General features: G+C 42.2%; 1 protein-coding gene across 4 annotated transcripts in view; it reads right to left on the bottom strand.

Annotated features, from left to right (window-relative positions):
- stim2b (stromal interaction molecule 2b) overlaps window positions 1-18,203 on the bottom strand; it is a 71,814-nt gene extending 53,611 nt beyond the window's left edge. The window contains exons 1-2 of one of the 4 annotated variants that reach the window (XM_083789192.1): window positions 17,790-18,203; window positions 16,861-17,010 (exon numbers count right to left, since the gene is read on the bottom strand). In XM_083789192.1, coding sequence (XP_083645318.1) covers window positions 16,861-17,010; window positions 17,790-17,802 — 163 coding nt within the window. In that variant the 5' untranslated portion in view covers window positions 17,803-18,203. Of the gene's footprint in view, window positions 1-16,860 lie in introns of all 4 variants that reach the window. The other 3 variants (XM_083789195.1, XM_083789194.1, XM_083789193.1) reach the window with 3 other exon arrangements.
- Window positions 18,204-20,930: the final 2,727 nt, after the last annotated feature.

Here is a 20,930-nt window from a genome sequence, read left to right as displayed (position 1 = left end):
TTTATGTAGACTTAGATAGCATTTTATGTAGACTAAGGTCGCATTCATACCAGAGAGCTTTGCTGCGATTAAAACGAATCCTGCTGCGGATTGTCAGAAAGTGCGCTTCGTTTGGCAGGTGTGAAGGCTCATTCGAATCCTAATGCGCCGCAAATAACCGCATTTTACTCCGCCCAAAAACGTGGGTTTCGCTTCGCTTCGAATCGCACTTGACTACGATTCGGTGCAGGTGTGAATGCAATCCGCAGTAAATAAAGGAAATGAAGCAAACATAATGTGGCGGGTAAGGAGCTGAACACAGTTGGAGACGGTTAAGGCATATTTTACGCAGCGCAAAGATGTCCCGTTACTGTGGATAGACGTGAATGAGGAGACTGAAGCCCTGATCGAAATGAGGACGTGTACATTAATCAATTGCTTAAGAAAACACATAAAAACACTGCAGTGTATTATAGCCTACATAATATTCTGTCTGTCTGTCTGTCTGTGCGTGCCGTAAACATGGAGTGCTGTCACTGTGTGGGACTGGGGAGTTATATCCATGCCCAAAAGAACAGTGTGTGGCGGCTGCGTGCGTAGAGAGAGAGAGAGAGGGGGGGGGGGGGTCCCAGACGGCACGACACATGCACGTTATGAGTGTAATTTTATCACCATAGATTTCACTGTGTAGGCTATAGTTTATGAATGGAACACATTGATAAAGGTCCCCCCTGCTGCGTTTCCAATTGCTGCGAATGACAGTGTGAAGGCAAACCGCAACCAATTAAATATCCAAGAACCCCAATGTCCCCGCCCATACGGATCCGAGTCTACCGAAGTATTAGGTGAGAATGCGACCTTAGATAGCATTTTATGTAGACATAGCACTATAAAGTATAGTATACATGCATAGTTCCATTATATTGATATTCCACTGTCACGTTCTTAGCTTACATGATGATGTGATGTATTGCCATGCTTTTTTTGTTCTTGCTTAATGTAAATCGCTCTGGATTAAGCCTAAATTGTAAATTGAGAAATCAGGTTTATATTTACACTGTTAATCAGCATAACTTCCTGTTTGACTTCCTGTTCAACTGATGAGATGTCAAAACCTACACATAAACACAAATACAGTTACAAGCAGTTTGTCCAAACAAACACGGCAAGCCTGAATAAGAAAGAATATGCAAATCATGGAGCTCGATCACCCACCCCCATTTTATTTCAAGTATCTAACTTAAACAAAGCATCAATCAAATAGCTACTGCAGTGTATTGGACGTCGCAACGTGATTGAACATTAGTTTGTTTCATCTAAACGCAAAATGACAGCTAACCAGTTTGCCAACTTGACAAGAATATGTCGACATGTGATGGTATGCCAAGGACATACAAGAAATAGACGCCTTGATCTTAAAAGCTGCATCTGACAACAACCTGAAAACATCAACATGCATGGCCTTGGTCACATGACACTCGACAAAAGCCATTGAGATAGAAAGAGTTGCATCACCTCCGATCACTCCGATTACTTTACAGCAATGGTGGACCATGTAAACAAAGAATATAGATTTATTGTATTGAATAGTTCAGTATTATATTCAGTGTTAAATTTTTTTTTTTGCAAAAACCAACTTAATTCTGAATTTGTTTTGGTGTGCTCACAAACAAGTAACGCTTGCCATCAGGCGACGAATAGTTCCAAACACTGCTTTATAGGCCTACCTGTAGTTACAATCACTGAATTCATATAATGGGTGTTGATGAAGCATACATGAACCAAGTGACTTTTTGACCAACACCTTTACATATAGGCCTAGAGTGAATGTACTACCTTTCACTCCTGTATTTCTTTGAATTAGAACAATAGATAACAAAATAGAGGTCATTAATTTGCCGTTACCAGGTCCTTGAGTATAATGTAATATGAACCGAGTCCATTTTGGACAGAGATGAAGGCTAGGCTAAAGTATCTCTTGAGAACGCACCTGTTTGTCCGGACACACACCCTCTTTAGCAGCACTAAGGTGGATTAGCAATGAGCTCAGCAAAGCCTATCTTACCCACAATTCCTCAGAGAGGCCTGGGAAAAGTGTCTCCTTGGCCGCTGTCAAGGACTGTCTAAAGAGGACGAGACGCGAAGGCCGTGCGTGCGACGCCATGTTGCTCACATGGTGCTCCATGGAAGGAAAGAAACATGTGCAGTTGAGACCAAGGAAGCTGAACCAAGTGTTGGCTGCATATAGCCCATTGTGCATGCTTGGATTCATCTCTGCACACTATGCCTTTGGTTGTTCGCAGGGGGGCCAGATATTTCGTGAAGCCTCATTTGAAATCGGTAGTTCATATAATGGCCTGTTGTGGCGCTGGACTGGACCCAAAAAGCCCCATAGCTCCATAGAGGCCCATGTATTTTGGCCCAACTTCACCTAGACTGTATTACCTTAATAAACATGGTCATGAATACTTTCTGCTTCCAGTCACTAGTTTAAAGTCTCATTTATAATGTCATAATATTCTTTTTGGAAAATTATGGTCCCATTTATTTAAATAAATGACCATAAAGTCGCGCATGTTCTGAGGGGCGTGGCTACCGTTACAGTCTATGATCGGGATTCCCCTCCCACTCGAGTCAAAATAAAAACCAACGGAGAAGAAGGGGGGAAGTCCCGCCTCGTTGTCTGGGCCAGCCAAAGGCCAGCTGGTCCAAAAGGGAGCCAGCCAATGGCCAGCTGGTCCAAAACGGATCTAGAAAGATGGCGACTTACAGTGCATTAGAAGGCAAGGGATTTCAGGCTTCATTTTACGTTCATGTTAGACCCGGGGAACGCTTTGTCCATATAATTTACAGTCTATGGTTGTTCGCTATTAATCGAGTGTGGTGATGAGCATGGACTTAGGACGTGAACTGAGGTGGAGAAAGAGATGAGAGCATACCAAAGAAATCCACACTGCAGGTCCCCCCCCCCCTCCTCACAGACCGCCAAATCACGTGCCTCATGCCAATGGAAAGTCCCTGAAATCAGAGGGGACTGCTACTTACATCCAATATCTATCTTTAAATCCTACTTCAAACATACACCATGATAGAACTTTGCATTTCCACTGATGTCCACTTCAATTCGGCATACAGTAGCGCAAACGTCACTCACTCTCTGCTGATTTCTGATCGTCTGCACCTTTGTTAAATTCACGCACACACGTACACACACACACACACTCCTCTCTCTCTCTGTCGCTCTAATTAATTAGTCTCATGTCCAGCAGCTGGATCCTGCCGGGAGCTGCCTATGCCCTAAAAAGCATGTGTAGGATTCATGGCTAAATCACAATTTTGAATGCCACGATATTAAAATCAAATCGCAAGGTTCCGAATCGATTTTTGATTTATTTATTGTTTCATGTGAGAAAGACTGACTGACGTTATCCGGCTGCATTGTCGTGTATGATTGAACTTTTCAAGGTCTATATAGTTTAAAATTGGTTTAAAATTTTCTAGTATAATAAAAGAAAGTAACAAATAATACATTTAAGAATCGCCATATAAATCTAATCGGCACCCTAGGTATCAATATCGTATCGAATTGGGAGGTAAGAGAATCTGAGAAAGGTCTGAAAAGTGTCCTTGAGCAAGGCACTGAACCAGTAACTGCAACCAGTAACTGCTCCCGATGAGCACTTGCATGGTTTCCTCCTCCACCATCGGTGTGTGAATGGGTGAATGTGAAGTACATTGTAAAGCACAGCGCTTTGGATGAAAGCGTTATAAATGCAGTCCCATTTACCAAATAGGTCTTAAGTGTAAGAAAATGTGCACAGTGATAGGTGGCAGAGAGAGGGAGCAGACTGGCTCCATTGACACACACAAAATCAAAAGCTGATAGTGACAATAGCCTGCAGTGTTTCTGAGAAAAGGATTAACACTGTAAACTACTAAATCATATAAATAGCCTTCATGGGTACCAACGGTTCCCGGGGCCATGTGGTCCATGACCACATGTTTCTGTAGCATGAGGCACTTTGAGGCAGCTTGATGTACACGCGAAACCCCAGAACATAATGACATTATGCTTCTATGTCACAGGGACCTACCTGTATATACCCCCAATCCACCCAATTGATCGCCAGTGCCAATCAGCGAGAGCATTGGTAAAAGGGTACCAATTTTAGTATTTGGCTGAGGGTTGAACCCAGTTTCAGGGTGGACAGTGGACACTCGGGCCAGCGGCCACTGGGCTGGTAAAGCAAAAGTTCCAAAAGAGTGTGGATTTAACCCATTCTGACCTGAGATCAGATTCTAAAAATGTCAGTCGCTCTTCGATTTTTCAAAAATAGCAGACCTACAAGCTCGTATCGCGCCACTCGGTGGCGCGATATGAGCTTGTAGATCTGCTATTTTTAAATAGCTAAAGCATAACATGATGCTGACACCAAAATGGGTGCCCGGTCAGAATGGGTTAAAGTTTGACAACAGGAAAACCGGTAGAGAGGTGGCCTCAAATTAATTACTCCGACTCCTACGGAGGTGGTGCTTTCTGCATGAGTGATGAGTCATTATCCGGTAGAGGTGGCCTCAATTACTCCGACTCCTGTGAGTGATGAGTCATTAACCGTATTAAAAAGGAGAGAAAAAAAAGTAAATAGCTAAAATAGCTGATCTACCTAAGCTCACGAGTTACAAGTCAATGCAGCCAATCGCCTAAACTTTTGGTTTAGGTCAATTGATGTTTATGTGTTCAAGTGTACAATGATGGAATTCATTATGAGAGTACACACTACAAACCATAGGGAATATAGACTGTGCTATCGAAAGTTAGTTACGTTCATTGTTCAATTTGGGCATTTAGCAGACGCTCTTAATGCAGAGCAATTTATAGTAAGCAAAGAAAACAAACCTGTGTGAAATGCTCTTATCATCATACATCATCTCATTTTGGCCAATCACAATTGCGTCCTCACTTTTGTCTTCAATGTTTGCGTTTACACAAACACTCAAAAATGGCCATGCAATGTCAATGGCATTCAAGGTTTGTGTTTACACCAGCCCTCAAAGCTGGACAAAAACAATAATAAAGTACATTGAAACTATACACACTATGGGATGCAAGGTCTGCAAATGAACTTGGCATCTGCTATAAAAACATGGTCATCTACATGTTTGGCCTCTGCAAGGTTGTCAAGGCTAGGGGCAATAATGACGTTAATCTTCTTAGTTTGTCTAAGAAATCTTTTCAGGTCTCCGGTCTGAAAAGATTGTTCATTTGTCCTGTGGCCCCTTTTCCACCGGTTGGTTCCCAATGGGAACCGGATCAGTTCTTTTTGGTTTTTAGTCCATGAGCCAGAGCTCCAAAATTGAAACGTTAATTATGAATTGAGTGGGCAAAACCATACCTATATTAGATTGTTATCACCGTGAAACTTCCCCAATTGAGTACTTACATGAAGACAATGATCTATTGTATTAAAAAAATTACATTTTCTAAATATGCAAATGAGGCATTATGTAGGAAAATATGCAAAATAATCAAAAATATTAAAAAGCTACTACTGTGGAAGGGTTATCATGTATTAATTTACTTGTATTGATCCTATAGACAATTTAATATAGGGTATAGTTTTGCCACCAATTTTGGAGCTCTGGCTCATGGTCTAAAAACCAAAAAGAACTGAACCGGTTCCCATTGGGACCCATCGGTGGAAAAGGGGTCACAGAGTCCTCTAGGCCTAGGACAAATGAACAATCTTTTCAGACCGGAGACCTGAAAAGATTTCTTAGACAAACTAAGAAGATTAATATAGTATTCAATATTACGTCATTATTGCTAAAAGCCAACTTACAGTTGATTTGGAATATGTTTGGGTGTGCTCAAGAGAGAACAAGAAGAATGCTGAAGTAACACAACCAAACACTGCTGTATAATTCCCACTCCCAAACCCCGAATGCTTTTAATGGGGTGTTGCTGAAGCACATGTGATACACGAAGCATGCGACCTATAGTTTACAAAGCAATGAATTGGGTCAGTGATTATGCTTTATGCCTCAGACAGCCTGCATGTTCCAATCCCCATGCTTGACACACGAGCAGGTTAATGGTAACCACCAGTGACGTCATCTCTGTGGGGTTCGAGCCCCCATGAAGAATTTGTAACACCTCTTTTGTCCTCACTGTCTGGACTGTTTACATTTTCGCAGTTCAGGCATTCAAATGCAAGGTAGTGCGGGCGGGGGGGGCCATGACAATTATAAGAACAATTTTGTCTCTGGTCACAGGGTCTCCTAGGGGTCTACTGTACTACACTACACTAACCCTACACTCTCCCCCCACCCCCCCCCCTCTACACCAAATCCCTTATAAATCAGCCATTTTCAATGAATGTTCACCTATTTTTGTGAAAGGTTTGCCTCATATGACATGCCCAGCATAGGGATAGGGGTTATGTTAAGACATTAAATAAAGCCCTATATTGTTTTTCAGGTGAGCCTTGCTAAAAGGGTTGTGTCTGTGCCTGTTGAAACCTGGTTATATTGAACATCCCAACTTAAGCCCACATCCATGTCATCAGCAGGTCAGCGGCGGCGTCAGCCTGCTTTATATCGGATTCCACCGACCAAAGGTTCCGACATTGAAGACGAGGACCGTACCGGAACATACCAGTGGCGTTATAAATACCCTGACGGGCTCCAGCACTGTTGTTGTGCATTCGGATGGGCCCTATTAGGATGGATCACAGCCCCAAAGCCCCCCGTTTGAGATGTGCAGCAGCTGTCTACCAGAGACCAGACAAACTGAACAAGCAGGTGAGGAGGACACAACACCAACCTTATTCTAGACGGGAAATGGTTGATTTAAAAGGACACTTCACACCCCCAAAACTACTTTTTCCCCCCCTCCATCGATCACAATATTCACCCAGGGAAGTCTTGAATTTGTGGAGAATTTTTGATTGTTCGCATTCCTTCACGGTAAATAAGGAATCCAAAAACGAAGAAGAGAATGCTTGAATGAATTTAATTGAATCTGGGTCAGGATTAACTCATGGTTGAAGCTGCACTATGTAACTTTCTGTCACGGTTCGAGTCAGGATATAATGTAGGACCCAAATGCAGGATGAGGCAGAGGCAGAGAAGGTCGGTACAAAGTGTTTCAAAAACTAATAACAAAGCCACAATGAATAACTAAAAGACTAATGTCAAGACATGAGACATGCAACATACCGTATCGGTAACATTGTTCCGAACATTGTTAGGGTTAGATAACCCTAACCTCAGCCTTATGGGCAGTCCCCATCACCATGTAATATAGCAAGGAATCACTGGGATCAGGGGGGTATAAATACACAAGGACACAGGTGAATTCAACTGATAATCAACACAGGGACTGGCTAGGAGACTAACAGGACACAGGTGTGCAAAACTAATAATTACAGGTTAAGACAAGACAGGTCACAGTAACTACAGAGGAAACCAGGACACTAAATACTACAAAATAAAGGATGAACACAACAGAAAAGTAAAACACTGACTAAAACTAGGAAATACAGAAACATACTCGACTAAAGGTTACATAGCTCCACTTTAATAACAGTAAACTATATCAGTCGGGCACACACGCACACACACACACACACACACACACACACACACACACACACACACACACACACACACACACACACACACACACACACACACACGGCTAGCCCTTTGCAGAGCAATGGGCACAGCTACAGTATTGCCTTTAATGAAATGCGGCTGCTGTCTGTGTTTTAACCCATTCTGAACGGGCACCCATTTTGGTATTAGCATCATGTTATGCTTTAGCTATTGAAAAATAGCAGATCTACAAGCTCATATCGCGCCACCGAGTGGCGCGATACGAGCTTGTAGGTCTGCTATTTTTGAAAAATCGAAGAACGACTGACATTTTTAGAATCTGATCTCAGGTCAGAATGGGTTCGTCAGACCAGCGTGTGTCCAGTGGAAACCTCGTATGAATCTGATCTCAGGTCAGAATGGGTTAATGAGCAGATCTTCATCATACTAAAAGGAATGAACAGTAGGCTGCCCAGAAGAAGAAACGGTCAACGGTCAAGGTCACAATAGTGGGTATACTCGAGTCGTGGCATCATCATCATCATCACCACCAGAAGTTATGCAGGAATGCCTAGGGATGGCAAAAAACTACTTTCTGCCCTTGACAGCCCATACATCCAAACAGAAAAGTCTGATTAAACAACCTTAAATTCACTTTGCCACTAACTTTCCACTTGGTTACAGACAGAATAAGAGATGTTGGTGCACGCCAGGCAGGTTTGACTTTGCACCCACATTTGCTTAATTGATTTAGTAATCAAATTGCGGTGCAAATTGTTTGTGGATGCTTTTACACAATAAGCATGATATAACTATAACTATAAATGTAAATATATTGTTTAAAAAAAGATGTCCACACCACAACTAATGAGGACCAGTTAAAGTTATAGTGCTTGATCTATTCTGTAGGGCTGATATTGATCCTTTTCATTGGTTAAAGCAGCACTATGTAACTTTCCTCTTCTGCCCCGGATTTGAACATTTTTTTTCTCTTTACTTTTTTACCATTGAGCTAATAGAGCTGTGCTGTGCTGCTTGCTCATTGGATTCATTGAATTCTTGCCCTTCGGCCAGGTAATGAAAATATTATTATTTCATTGAAATCAATTACCGTGCACTCCTACTCCTATTATAGTGCCTGTAGTGAACAGCCTAAGCCTTTTAGCCCATTCTGACCTGAGATCAGATTCATACGAGGTTTCCACTGGACACACACTGGTCTGATTAACCCATTCTGACCTGAGATCAGATTCTAGAAATGTCAGTCGCTCTTCGATTTTTCAAAAATAGCAGACCTACAAGCTCGTATCGCGCCACTCGGTGGCGCGATATGAGCTTGTAGATCTGCTATTTTTCAATAGCTAAAGCATAACATGATGCTGACACCAAAATGGGTGCCCGTTCAGAATGGGTTAGAGTTGAAACGGTGGGTTCCTTTCTCTCTGGCAGCAGAGTTTTGATTCAGATTGAAGTGCTTTGGCATAAATAACACCGCACCAGTTCAGTGTTTTGATTAGGTTTTATTACACTAGAAGATCCATTCGGAACAGCCTGTCCTACTCTTTAGTGGGAACGCGTTTGTTTGTTGAATCGTTAAATTGGACAACACAACACAGAACCAAGACATTTGGTCCACACTCACACAATCACTCGGGCCCCAGAGACAGCCCAAACAACTCACTCTGAAGCCCAAAAGCCTGTGAAAAACAGCCTGGCTTGTTTCTTGTGTGTGTGTGTGTGTGTGTGTGTGTGTGTGTGTGTGTGTGTGTGTGTGTGTGTGTGTGTTTCTTGTGTGTATGCGGGTTTGGTTGTCAGAACAGAGGCCAAGAGCACAGGAAGTATCTCAGAACATAAATTGTTGTGCTCCCTGCAGCACTTAACCACTTGTCTTTATTTAATTTCTTTCTTACTTATCCTGTATCTTATTTATCCTGTATTTAACCCATTCTGACCTGAGATCAGATTCATACGAGAGGTTTCCGCCGGACACACATTGGTCCTGATGAACCCATTCTGACCTGAGATCAGATTCTAAAAATGTCAGTCGCTCTTCGATTTTTCAAAAATAGCCACTCGGTGGCGCGATATGAGCTTGTAGATCTGCTATTTTTAAATAGCTAAAGCATAACATGATGCTGACACCAAAATGGGTGCCCGGTCAGAATGGGTTAACCACTTGTCTTTATTTAATTTCTTTCTTACTTATCCTGTATCTTATTTATCCTGTATTTAAGTAGGGTAAAAAAACACATTGAGTTTTCCATCCATTTTTCAAGTGGACCATGCATGGCCAATAAGGCAGAAACATTCAAACTAAGAATACACAAATAAAATCAAAATACACACAAACAACATGTTGAACTAGAAATAATTTAAAAACATGAGCACTCTTTGGCAAACAGCTGACCAATTTCCAATTTGAGAATCTTTGAGAATGGTACACCATTTTCTTGGAATGTACAAAAATACTTTTTTAGTAGCCTACATTGCAATAAAATGGTGCACCACATTCAGTTATCACCGTGGGGATATTATATGAGAAATAATTTCAAAACTATTGTCCAAATGTCCACATAGATGAAAGTGTAATGTGATAATGTAGGTTGGTAACTGCACCAGGATATTTTAAAGTATACAAACACATGGCATGTGTCTTCTTGGCCAAAGATGACTGATTCAACTGACTGACAATGCACAATGATGTGTGACAGATAAAGCACTGCATCATAATATACACTATATTATAGTGTCTAAAAGTATGAATCTGTAAAAAGAATATCACCATAATCCAATCTTTTTAACCCTAGCGACCCTAATGTCACTATAGGTGGAAATGTAATATTAATTATTTTCTTTAAATTTCTTTCAAAATATGTCTTAACCCATTCTGACCGGGCACCCATTTTGGTGTCAGCATCATGTTATGCTTTAGCTATTGAAAAATAGCAGATCTACAAGCTCATATCGCGCCACCGAGTGGCGCGATACGAGCTTGTAGGTCTGCTATTTTTTGAAAGAATCGAAGAACGACTGACATTTCTACAATCTGATCTCAGGTCAGAATGGGTTCATCAGACCAGTGTGTGTCCGGCGGAAACCTCGTATGAATCTGATCTCAGGTCAGAATGGGTTAAGCAGATCTACGGGTTCGCGATGTGTCGAGATGCGACGCCACGTTGTGTCAAAAACACAGAGCACAACAAACACTTTGGGGAGAAGCAAATGTTTACGCCACTGCTGAGCTGCAACACTAGCTTATCTCCAATCGCCATGAGAGGCCTTTTCGGGCCTATAAGCTTTTAGCACAATCAAGTTAATGAGAGTGACTGTTAATGCCATAAGACATTTTTGTCACTACAGTATAAAGACGGAAAACAGACCAGGTGGGAGACAACAAACTATGCATCTAAATGGAAGATGTTAACCATTAGAAGACATTCAATGTGTATTTCAACAATAACTAATGATAATGATGACATAAATGTCCACGTAGCAAACTTACCGGTAATTCATGAATAGGCTGCAGCCTGCCAACTAGAGTTGCGTAATAGTGAGGGCAGAAGGCAGATTATATAAATGCAAAAAACAGATATACGACGTGTGCTGCGATTAATATGCACTTTGCATACAGTGATGGCAGAACATGTTTGTTAGGATTAAAATGCATATTTGTAGGGTGGCTTTGAGGAGAATTAATCTTTTAATTTGCTAGCTGCGGCAATAAAAGAATATCACAAACCACCGCCGTGCTGACTGGATGTCTAAACTTCACTAGACTAATGATTTTTTTTTCCAACAATGTATTTATTTTCCTTTTTTACACACAACTGACAATACAAACATACAACAAACAACAATGAACATTACAAGACAATTACTGGTATAAAGAAAGCAAAACAATAACCAAAAAAATAAAAATAAACAACAGCACTACTCCTCTTCAGCTCCTGCATCCATTAAATGTGACAAATTATTGTTCTTTATGTAACTTATAAAACGTCCCCACGCCTCCTGAAACTTTTCTTGTTTGTCCTTAAGAATGTATGCAATCTTTTCCAAAGGTAAACATAAAGACAATTCCCTGAACCACTGTGTAATACTTGGTTTGTCTGGCCTCTTCCAGGTCAATGCTATATAGACTAATGATTTGGCAGAAATTCTAGTTATAAAATTGCGAGGAGAGACTAATGATTTGCCAGAAATTCTAGTTATAGAATTGCGAGGGTAAACAACAGGACCCATTGATTGTGACATGTGGTCAAACGGTGGGCTTTCACAGTGCTGAAAAACCGTGTCATTTGTCAGATGCTCTTTTCACGTGTTAATAGCGTCGTTTATAATAATCAATGACCTGCCCCGGTGAGCCCACCCCACGGGCCCAAATAACCATTGTCTTCCACATCTACAGTAGCAGATGGGGGGGCAGCATGGGAAGAGGGGTGTGTGGTTCAGAAGTTGAGATGAGGACAGGGACACCAAAGGTTGAGAAAGACTGTCCAGCTGACCTCTCAGGGGTCAGGCTCGAAAACTGCCAATGATGACGACAAACTTCCTTGAAAATGTTAACTATAATCTAATTACATTTATTCCTGAATGCAATTCGGGGTGATTATTTACCTATTTAATCTGATTACATCATCCCGATTAGTAGCGATTACATGTATCCAGTCATTTACGAACCATTCCGGCACATCATAATTTAAGTTTTGGTTCAAGAGGTAATGTATTATTGCCTTGACCAGCTCAGTGACCTTGTGGTTAGAGTGTCCGCCCTGAGATTGGAAGGTTGGGATTTGATCCCCTGCTGGGTCATACCAAAGACTATAAAAATGGGACCCAATGCCTCCCTGCTTGGCACTCAGCATCAATGGTTGGATTGGGGGTCAGTCCCCGACTCCCTGCAACATACAGTACTATAGCATCATGTCCAGTCAGTGGGTGTACTTGTACTTAAAGCTACCTCATGATACAGAAACAGGAGTTCCTGCCCTCATGGGACACATGGAACTGTGTGATCATCATTTTGGCCAGAGGGAATGGATTGCGTTTATTAAAATGCCAAACGAGCTAAAATATACAGTATAATAACCATTAAAAAGTGGAAGTAATAGTCTCGCGTAGGCGTAGCCAGACAACTATTCCACAATCTCTGAATGCTATATTGAGTCTGGAACTACACCACGAAAATATATTTTTAAATATCTTTACATAAAAAATTAAAGAAATCCTTTTCTGCTAAGCAGCAAGCTGTATATGTATAGATTATTTATATTTATATTTATATTAGGACACTTTTGCGTGTAAAGACGAAACGGAAATGGGGAGGAGGCTCCACTTTATATTTTACTCATGATAGAACTTCCTTCGCTCCAGACTGTATGATGGAAGCATTTGGAAATTGCGAGAGGCAACAGTCTGGTAACGCGAGACTAACATTGTAATTCAAATGACTGCTACAAGAAAATATAAAAACTCTGTAAAAATTGTATACAATGTCCCTGCTTACCCTTTGAATACAATTTGTTTTTAAAAAAAAGTGACTGCTACAGCAACTTTAACTCCCTTACAGGGTTGACACTAACGGCTGCCCGACAGTCAAGTAATTAAAATGTTCTGGCAAGTGGAGTTTGCGTTCAGGTTGCCCGACTGGATTTTGCATTCCATCATGCTGCTCAGCTGATTGTCAAAACTGAACATAATTTGTGAGTTTACATACATGTGTCACCAATTCAAAGTATGGTTATTTTCATCCATACATTTATAATTTCTCCTGCATTTCAAAATCTTCCTCTAATATATTATGCAATGTGTACTGTGTAGGTAAGAGCATTTAGCCTACACAAAACCAGGTCTATAAACGAGTAGGTGGACCGATACCACAGATCAAGCCTGAAAGATCCATCTTCTATTTGTGTGAATTAATTGCCTCAAGTCCATTACTCTTGTCTGTAGCACCCTCTTGACCACACAGCTAAACCAACTTAAACCAAATTAGTCATGTTTCATATAAAACAAACAGTATAGTTATGTAATCTGCAGCAAGAAGCTCTCCACGGACCATGAGTAACAAACTTTCTGGCGCACGCACGCACGTTCGCACACACACACACACACACACACACACACACACACACACACACACACACAGTGAAGACACAAACACATGTACACAGACGCTCTCTCTTCCTCTCACTCTGTTACTGAGACTCAATGAAAAGGCAGGTGACCTTTAAAGAGAGCCTGCTGGGAAATGGGTTATTCGGTCATGTCCACCGACAGTGTATTAGCCCACTGCTCTGTGTGGGCTATCACCTGATATACTTCAATGACTATGCTTTGCTCTTCTAAGCCCATGTGGGCAAGCATACTTCTGCCTTTAAATCCCTGGTCAAATGTGAATGTGTCATGCATGCATAGTTCCATAGTCATACATTCATTGTTTACTCATTATATGCTGTTAATGTTACTCTTTGAAGGCGTGTTGACACTGACTGTACTTTTCAATAGTCAGTCTCATAGTTGATGGTCTGTAATTAAGACGGTGCATATAGCTTCTGCTGTAAAAGAAAAAAGGTTCTGACAATATAATTGTCATACAATGACAACATTCTATCATCATCATGTCACTAGAGCAAAAGGCAGCCAAATTTGCAAAAAGAAAAATAAATATTTTACTTAGCACCCTTATTTGTCTTAGATTTAAATTGTACATTGGAAGTTGTCCTGACATACCCAAGGGCGTGCACGTATTAGACATAGTAAGTTAGATATGCAGGGGCTATTACCCCTGAATAAGAGGATTCTTGAATGGTTAATCCTCCATATGTAGTAGGCTACTGTGTTGCCATTTTCTTTCTTTTCTTTTTTTGTCAAATTGGAAAAACATGAAAAAAAGACATAGCACCACAAGTCAAGCTTTACTTTCAACCCTTTTCATATCAGGGTCCATTATTTATTCAGCATTTGAGCCACGGAGCCATCATCTCAGACCCAAGACTTAAAATGTTGTCCACAATTCCAATATTGATGTGGTACCATGGAAGAGATAACAGACGCAAACGTTGATCAAAATAATAATTCTTCTACATGGTCTAATTGTGTAGACTTCTTGCAAATTAAGAAATGCATATGTTTAACAATAATTTAACTCTTGAGAGCATAAACTTAAACCAAATGATTTTTGGTTTCATGTTACACTCTCAAGAGATAAAGATCTAATAGGCACCATTTTGGTTACCAACTCTCCATCATTTAGCTGGGGACCATCTGGAATGCCCCACGAACCACTGGTTGAGAACCACTGCACTATATCATCAGGGTCAGATTTAGGAGAGTGGGGGGCCTTGGTCTTGAGTCATTGGTGGGCCCCCCCAACACACTGACACAACACACCACAAAATGATAAGCTACAGCTACTCCAACCAGAATGTATGACGGGAAACACATGCATCCCAATGGAGACATAATATGAAGCACAGTTTGTTCTTTGAGGACATATGCAATGTCAATGCTATAGGCTAGTTGATACAGCATGGCAGGCCTAATAGTCACAATAGAGTCGCAAAATAGCCTACCGGTACATTGCATCACATGCACAAATCAAATTCTGAACAATTATCGTCGGCAATAAAATGTATCTGGACAATTTAATATGTTTTTATCTCCTGTCAATCAAAAGGTGTTATTTCAAATATGATGTACTCATTCTGAATACATCATATTCAAAAAGCTTCTGATAATGGCATCTGGAATTTGTCCTCCTCAGCATTCAGCCCATTCTAACTATAAGGATCAGTGAGCATTAATGAACAATACCGTTGGGAATTGGGATTCGACACTATTGAGGCGCTGTGGTCAAACTGGTGACCTTGCGATTGCAAGACCGGTGGCTCTACCACCTCCTTATCTTATTCACTATATGCCATCTGGTTGTTTCATTAATAATTCATGGAATTCTTCCTTTCTTCCTACCATTTATAACCCATTCTGAACGGGCACCCATTTTGGTATTAGCATCATGTCATGCTTTAGCTATTTAAAAATAGCAGATCTACAAGCTCATATCGCGCCACCGAGTGGCGCGATACGAGCTTGTAGGTCTGCTATTTTTGAAAAATCGAAGAGCGACTGACATTTTTAGAATCTGATCTCAGGTCAGAATGGGTTCGTCAGACCAGCGTGTGTCCAGTGGAAACCTCGTATGAATCTGATCTCAGGTCAGAATGGGATAACCATAGGATGACTTCAATATTGCTGCCCTTGTCCATGGCCGGTCACAGTTGTGCTTTTGACCTCAAGCACTTGCAGTAAAAAAGTTGATGTTGAGACCAAGGGGGGTTTGACCGCTTAAAGGATTTTTCTTTACACAAATAGAAGTCTGTCCTACACAGCCGCTGAGCCGCTCCAGACTTAATTTATAGCCTACATAGCAGATCTACAAGCTCAGTCACAACGTGTTGCATCACGATGCATTGTGAGCTTGCAGATGTGCTATTTTAGGTGTGTGACATGGTGCACGACCAAGCATAAATGAGGCATATTGAATTTGAATCAATCAGGCAGACTGCAAGCGAATGTCATAGGCTACACATACACCACTGGCCACCATCACAATATTAGGTTTCTAAGCCAGCTTTGATTGATAAGTGACCTTACCTTAACACATACTTAGACGCACATCACTGCCAGCCTTGCACTTATTAGTATAGTTGGGCAGCCAGTGTGGCAGAAATCCCAGAATACAAGTCGTTTACTGAGAGGAGACATCAAGCATTGTCTGATATTCCCATAATGAAATATGATCACACACACACACACACACGCCAGTGTGACGTTAATATAAATAGGCCCAGACGGCGCTTTGATTTATTAAACCCCATGGCGAGGAGGAACTGCTACCTACCCAACCAACAGTGTATTTGTGCAACTGTGCATGTGCCTTCTCTATACATCACCAGCCTGCTCAGCATTGGCCACAACTGGCGACCACACCATCCACATGTTGCCTTAGCATCAGGACGTGACGTGGGAGAACATATATATTCTTGTCCTATCAGGGGGGGGAGGGCATCGTGCATTCCGGTCATGCCACCGGCATTCCTCAGCATGTACCAGGGGGGAAAGGTGACTCTCTACGAAGAAGCACGACCCCCCCCCCCCCCCACACCCTCCCTACGGCCTGTTATCTCATCACTGTGCACCCCTAAATTCCACGGCATTCTTCGAGCAGCACCGGTACATTGCATCATCATATTGTGTGTCCATCATGTCCAACAAAGTGCTTACCTTTAGTGGCTACATTGGTATCAGTCGACTGTCTGGGCAGATCATTCGAGTAGGCTGTGCTCTCCACCGCCAACCCCAGTACCGCATAGATGACGAGTCCACGTAGCAATATATTCACTACCTTGTGGACGTAAGTCATGTTGAAGAAAACTGAGAATTCGTATCCGTGGGGGGGAAAAATGTTGGGGGGGGATTGGGAAACAGAGCAAAAAGAAAGAATGAAAGAAAGGAAAAAAAAATGCAATCCCAGAAGGAAAGAAAAATGAGTGCTGGATGCCAAACAATACGCAGTCACCAAAACTGCCTTTTGTGCACAATTAACACAATGTGTCGTGTCACAACTAAGGAGGCAGTTTCAAATGCGAACAACTTTAATTCCTGCAGTAGAATACTTTGTGTGATAGCCTTCGGTCTCAGCCAACATACCGCCTAGCAAACCAAATAGCCGCCGTCATTGTTATTACTACAGCATAAAAAAAGCTAACATGAACGGGGACTCATAAAGTGCTCGAAGATGAGCTGCAATTTAATTGTGACGTTTATAACGTCGCTCCAAAAGCCAAATTAATTTAAAAAACCAAAAACTCATACAGCCTCTGTACCCTCATAGAGCCTTTATACGTGACTTAACTACGTAACGTCAGGCGATCCCCCCTTCCATGCCTCCTGTGAGAGCAGATTCTATAGAATTAAAGACAGCCTAGTCCTCTGTTAAATCGATATTCCTATAAAGTGAACTTGTAATGAAGGTTAAATAAACCCTCAACCCTGGCCGGATAGCGACGCTATAATGGCAAAAAAAAAAGAAAGAAAAAAAGATCCCCAATGTTGATATCGTGGAAATCCGGCTCTTCCCCCGCAATAGCACGAGTCGTATATTAAATCCTTATGTTGTTAGGACAGAACAGTCAGTGTGTACTTCCACGTACAGTATGCAAACATCACGCCTGGAGAGAGAGGTCCGCCTCTTGCAGCTTCAAACCAAAGTAGCAAATCCCATCGCAATGACTGTCACTAGACTAATAATGTTGTGGTTGTCCTTTCCTTCTGCTGGTAAAGTAGAATATAGTCCTGCTGCTGCCTCGACCCTCCTGTAAACCCGACGCGGCTCCACTCCACACAGAGACAGACGGACGGATCGGTCACTCAGGCGACGACAACCGTATAGCGGCGGCGCACGACGACATTGATTTCACCTACTTTTACAAAATGAAGTTTATAAGTGTCGCCGACGGCGGTGGTGATATATGATCCTCTGATTCCTCTCTCTCTCCCCCGTGTGTCATTAAGATCAACTGTTACTGCGTGTTGCTTGCTGAGAGAGAGAGAGAGAGAGAGAGAGAGAAGCCGGCTGATGCAGAAAGCATTCAAAGCATGGGGTTTATGCATCGTCGTATGACGGTGTGTGTGTGTGTGTCTCCCCCCACCCGTAAGCCTAGGGACCGAGGCTACCCCCCCACCCGATCTACAAGCTCACTCACCTCACTGCCTGACCTGTTGCCTCCGCGCCGGCGCGCTGTGAGAGCTTGTAGATCGGCTTTTTTTTTTTATTAAAAAGGGGAAGCCTCGGAGCGGAAGTACAATATGCAAATCATTTTAACATCTGGGTGATGTTCAAATCAACGTAGGCTACGTGACGGACGGTGCCACCCCCACCCCTCCCGCCGTGCAAGAGCAACCACGATGTGGTGTGTGTGTGTGTGTGTGTGTGTGTGTGTGTGTGTGTGTGTTTTTCTACAAATGGATCAAGACGGAAGATATTCGCAATTTCATGTGGCACGATGCAGCATGCATCTGGCATGACGGAGCAGGCTGTGGTGCTCCTGTGGTGGCGGGGCAGCCAGGGGACTGAGGGAGGGGAGCCTAGGCCTGCCCTCGGGTTTCCTCGTGAAGTGCATCATGCCATGCATCCACAACCAAGAGGAATTCTCTCTCCTCAGAAACTTCGGGGGTGTTTTCCTCGTCACGGTGACGCGGATGCTCGCCGGTCCATTGTTCTCTTCCTACCTCCCACTCTCTCTCTCTCCCTCCGTCCCTCCCAGAGTCTCTCTCTCTCTAAGTTTTCCTCCTGTGTGGAGAGGCGAGTGTCTATTGGCCAGAGCGTCCCAACATGGCACACTGTGATTGGCTGTTCCACACAACACTTATGTCTCTTTTAAAGGTCCTGTGGTGGTGCGCGGGGAGCTGTTCACTTCTCATCAATCGTCGTCATCATTCAAATTTGATAATCCACATGCTGGACGAAAAATAATGATAAATACTACTACTACTGCTCAAAATAATAGTCATAATAATAAGCTAACACAATCGACTTCTACAACTAGGTCTAGCCTACTTGTTTTAAAGCAATAATATTTGTTAAAAGTTAATGACAAAGCACCTGAGAAAAGGCTCTGAAAACTACATGCAAAAAACGAAATGAAACCATTTAAAAACGGCTGTAGCCTAGGCCTATCCATTCGCATAGTGGGCTCGAATTTCATCAAATGAAAGCCGACAGACAGTCATATATAATTTCACAAATTATTGTCTCCACCAGGCCGAAGGCATGGGGGGAGAGTATGTTTTGCACTCTGTGTGTCCGTGTGTCCGTCCGTCCGTGTGTCCGTGTGTCCGTGAGCAGCTAATCTCGGCCACTGTTAACAACCCGGTCGATGCCAAAGTTTGCACACACACTCCCTGGATGCCAACGATGAACCTCTGCCCCAAACTTTCCAGAACGGCCTGTTATAGCGCCACCAGGAGGCCGCTTTGTGCAAAACAAGTTTTTGCACAGTACACCTACAGATTTTGTCCAAACATCACGCAAATTGGTACACAGTCTCTCTAGAGCCATTCAACGAAACCGGTCTTTCAGATTTCTCAGACTCCATCCTGATTGGTTAAGATTGGCTTCCAAAGTTCACAGGAGTGCTCAGTTTCAAACAAAATGCTGCACATCATGAACACATCGCGTGATTTCCGTGAAATTGTGCACCCACATTCCCACTAGGCCGAGGACGAAATGCCACATGAACAATTTCAACTCAGCCTCAAGGTGGCGCTATAACTGGCCGAAAACAGTTTTTACCTCTAACTGCACGGATCTGTGGATAACTTTGTATGCCAACTCCCTAGAGGCCAAGGAAAAACCTTTGCCTGGAATTCTTCACATCTGCTCATCCTGGTGGAGACCTGTGCCCAGAAGGGCACTTTTTCTAGTTTGTAATGAGTCATTCAAAATTCAACGTCATGAGAGCATGGGAAATAAACATTGAAACAATGAGCACATTTTCACATTCTCGCTACTCCATTCTTCAGCCATGTCCAATTAAGGGCCATGACCCAGAAACACATTCGAGCTCCACCATCTGGAAGGATGTTACAATTCATAAATTGCTTCCATGGATGCATAAGGGAGACACAAGGATGGACAAATACAGTAACTATTGTGAAAAGGCCCATGTGTTACTGTCCAAACTGAAGGGTGGCTGAGCTAAACCGCCAACTACTACTTTCAGCCACTGCCAGCCTCAGAAAACGCACGTTTTTAGCCTCAGACTGATGATGCAACCTTTCTGAGCTTGTAGATTCGTTATTGTCAGGGAAGAGATTTGGTGTAGAAAATTATAGACACCTGGAGGACCCAGATTAATTTAGCACCACATGACTCACCACACCACATCAAAAATATCTACCGTTGTACACTTGTGTTCATCCATCCAAGTGATAATGCCCATTGTCAAAATGATGCATCATCATACCTGTCCTATAGCTTTGACATGCTTAAATGTTAAATTAAGTATTCTTTTCTTTTTTCAACAATGTATTTATTTTCCTTTTTTACACACAACTGACAATACAAACATACAAAAAACAACAATGAACATTACAAGACAATTACTGGTATAAAGAAAGCAAAACAAAAAAAACAAAAAAAAACAACAACAACAACAGCACTACTCCTCTTCAGCTCCATCCATTAAATGTGACAAATTATTGTTCTTTATGTAACTTATAAAACGTCCCCACACCTCCTGAAACTTTTCTTGTTTGTCCTTAAGAATGTATGCAATCTTTTCCAAAGGTAA

Source organism: Protomyctophum parallelum (assembly GCF_964188405.1).
Source record: "Protomyctophum parallelum genome assembly, chromosome: 18".
Taxonomy (NCBI): Eukaryota; Metazoa; Chordata; class Actinopteri; order Myctophiformes; family Myctophidae; genus Protomyctophum; species Protomyctophum parallelum.
This window is presented reverse-complemented; position numbering and strand designations above follow the sequence as displayed.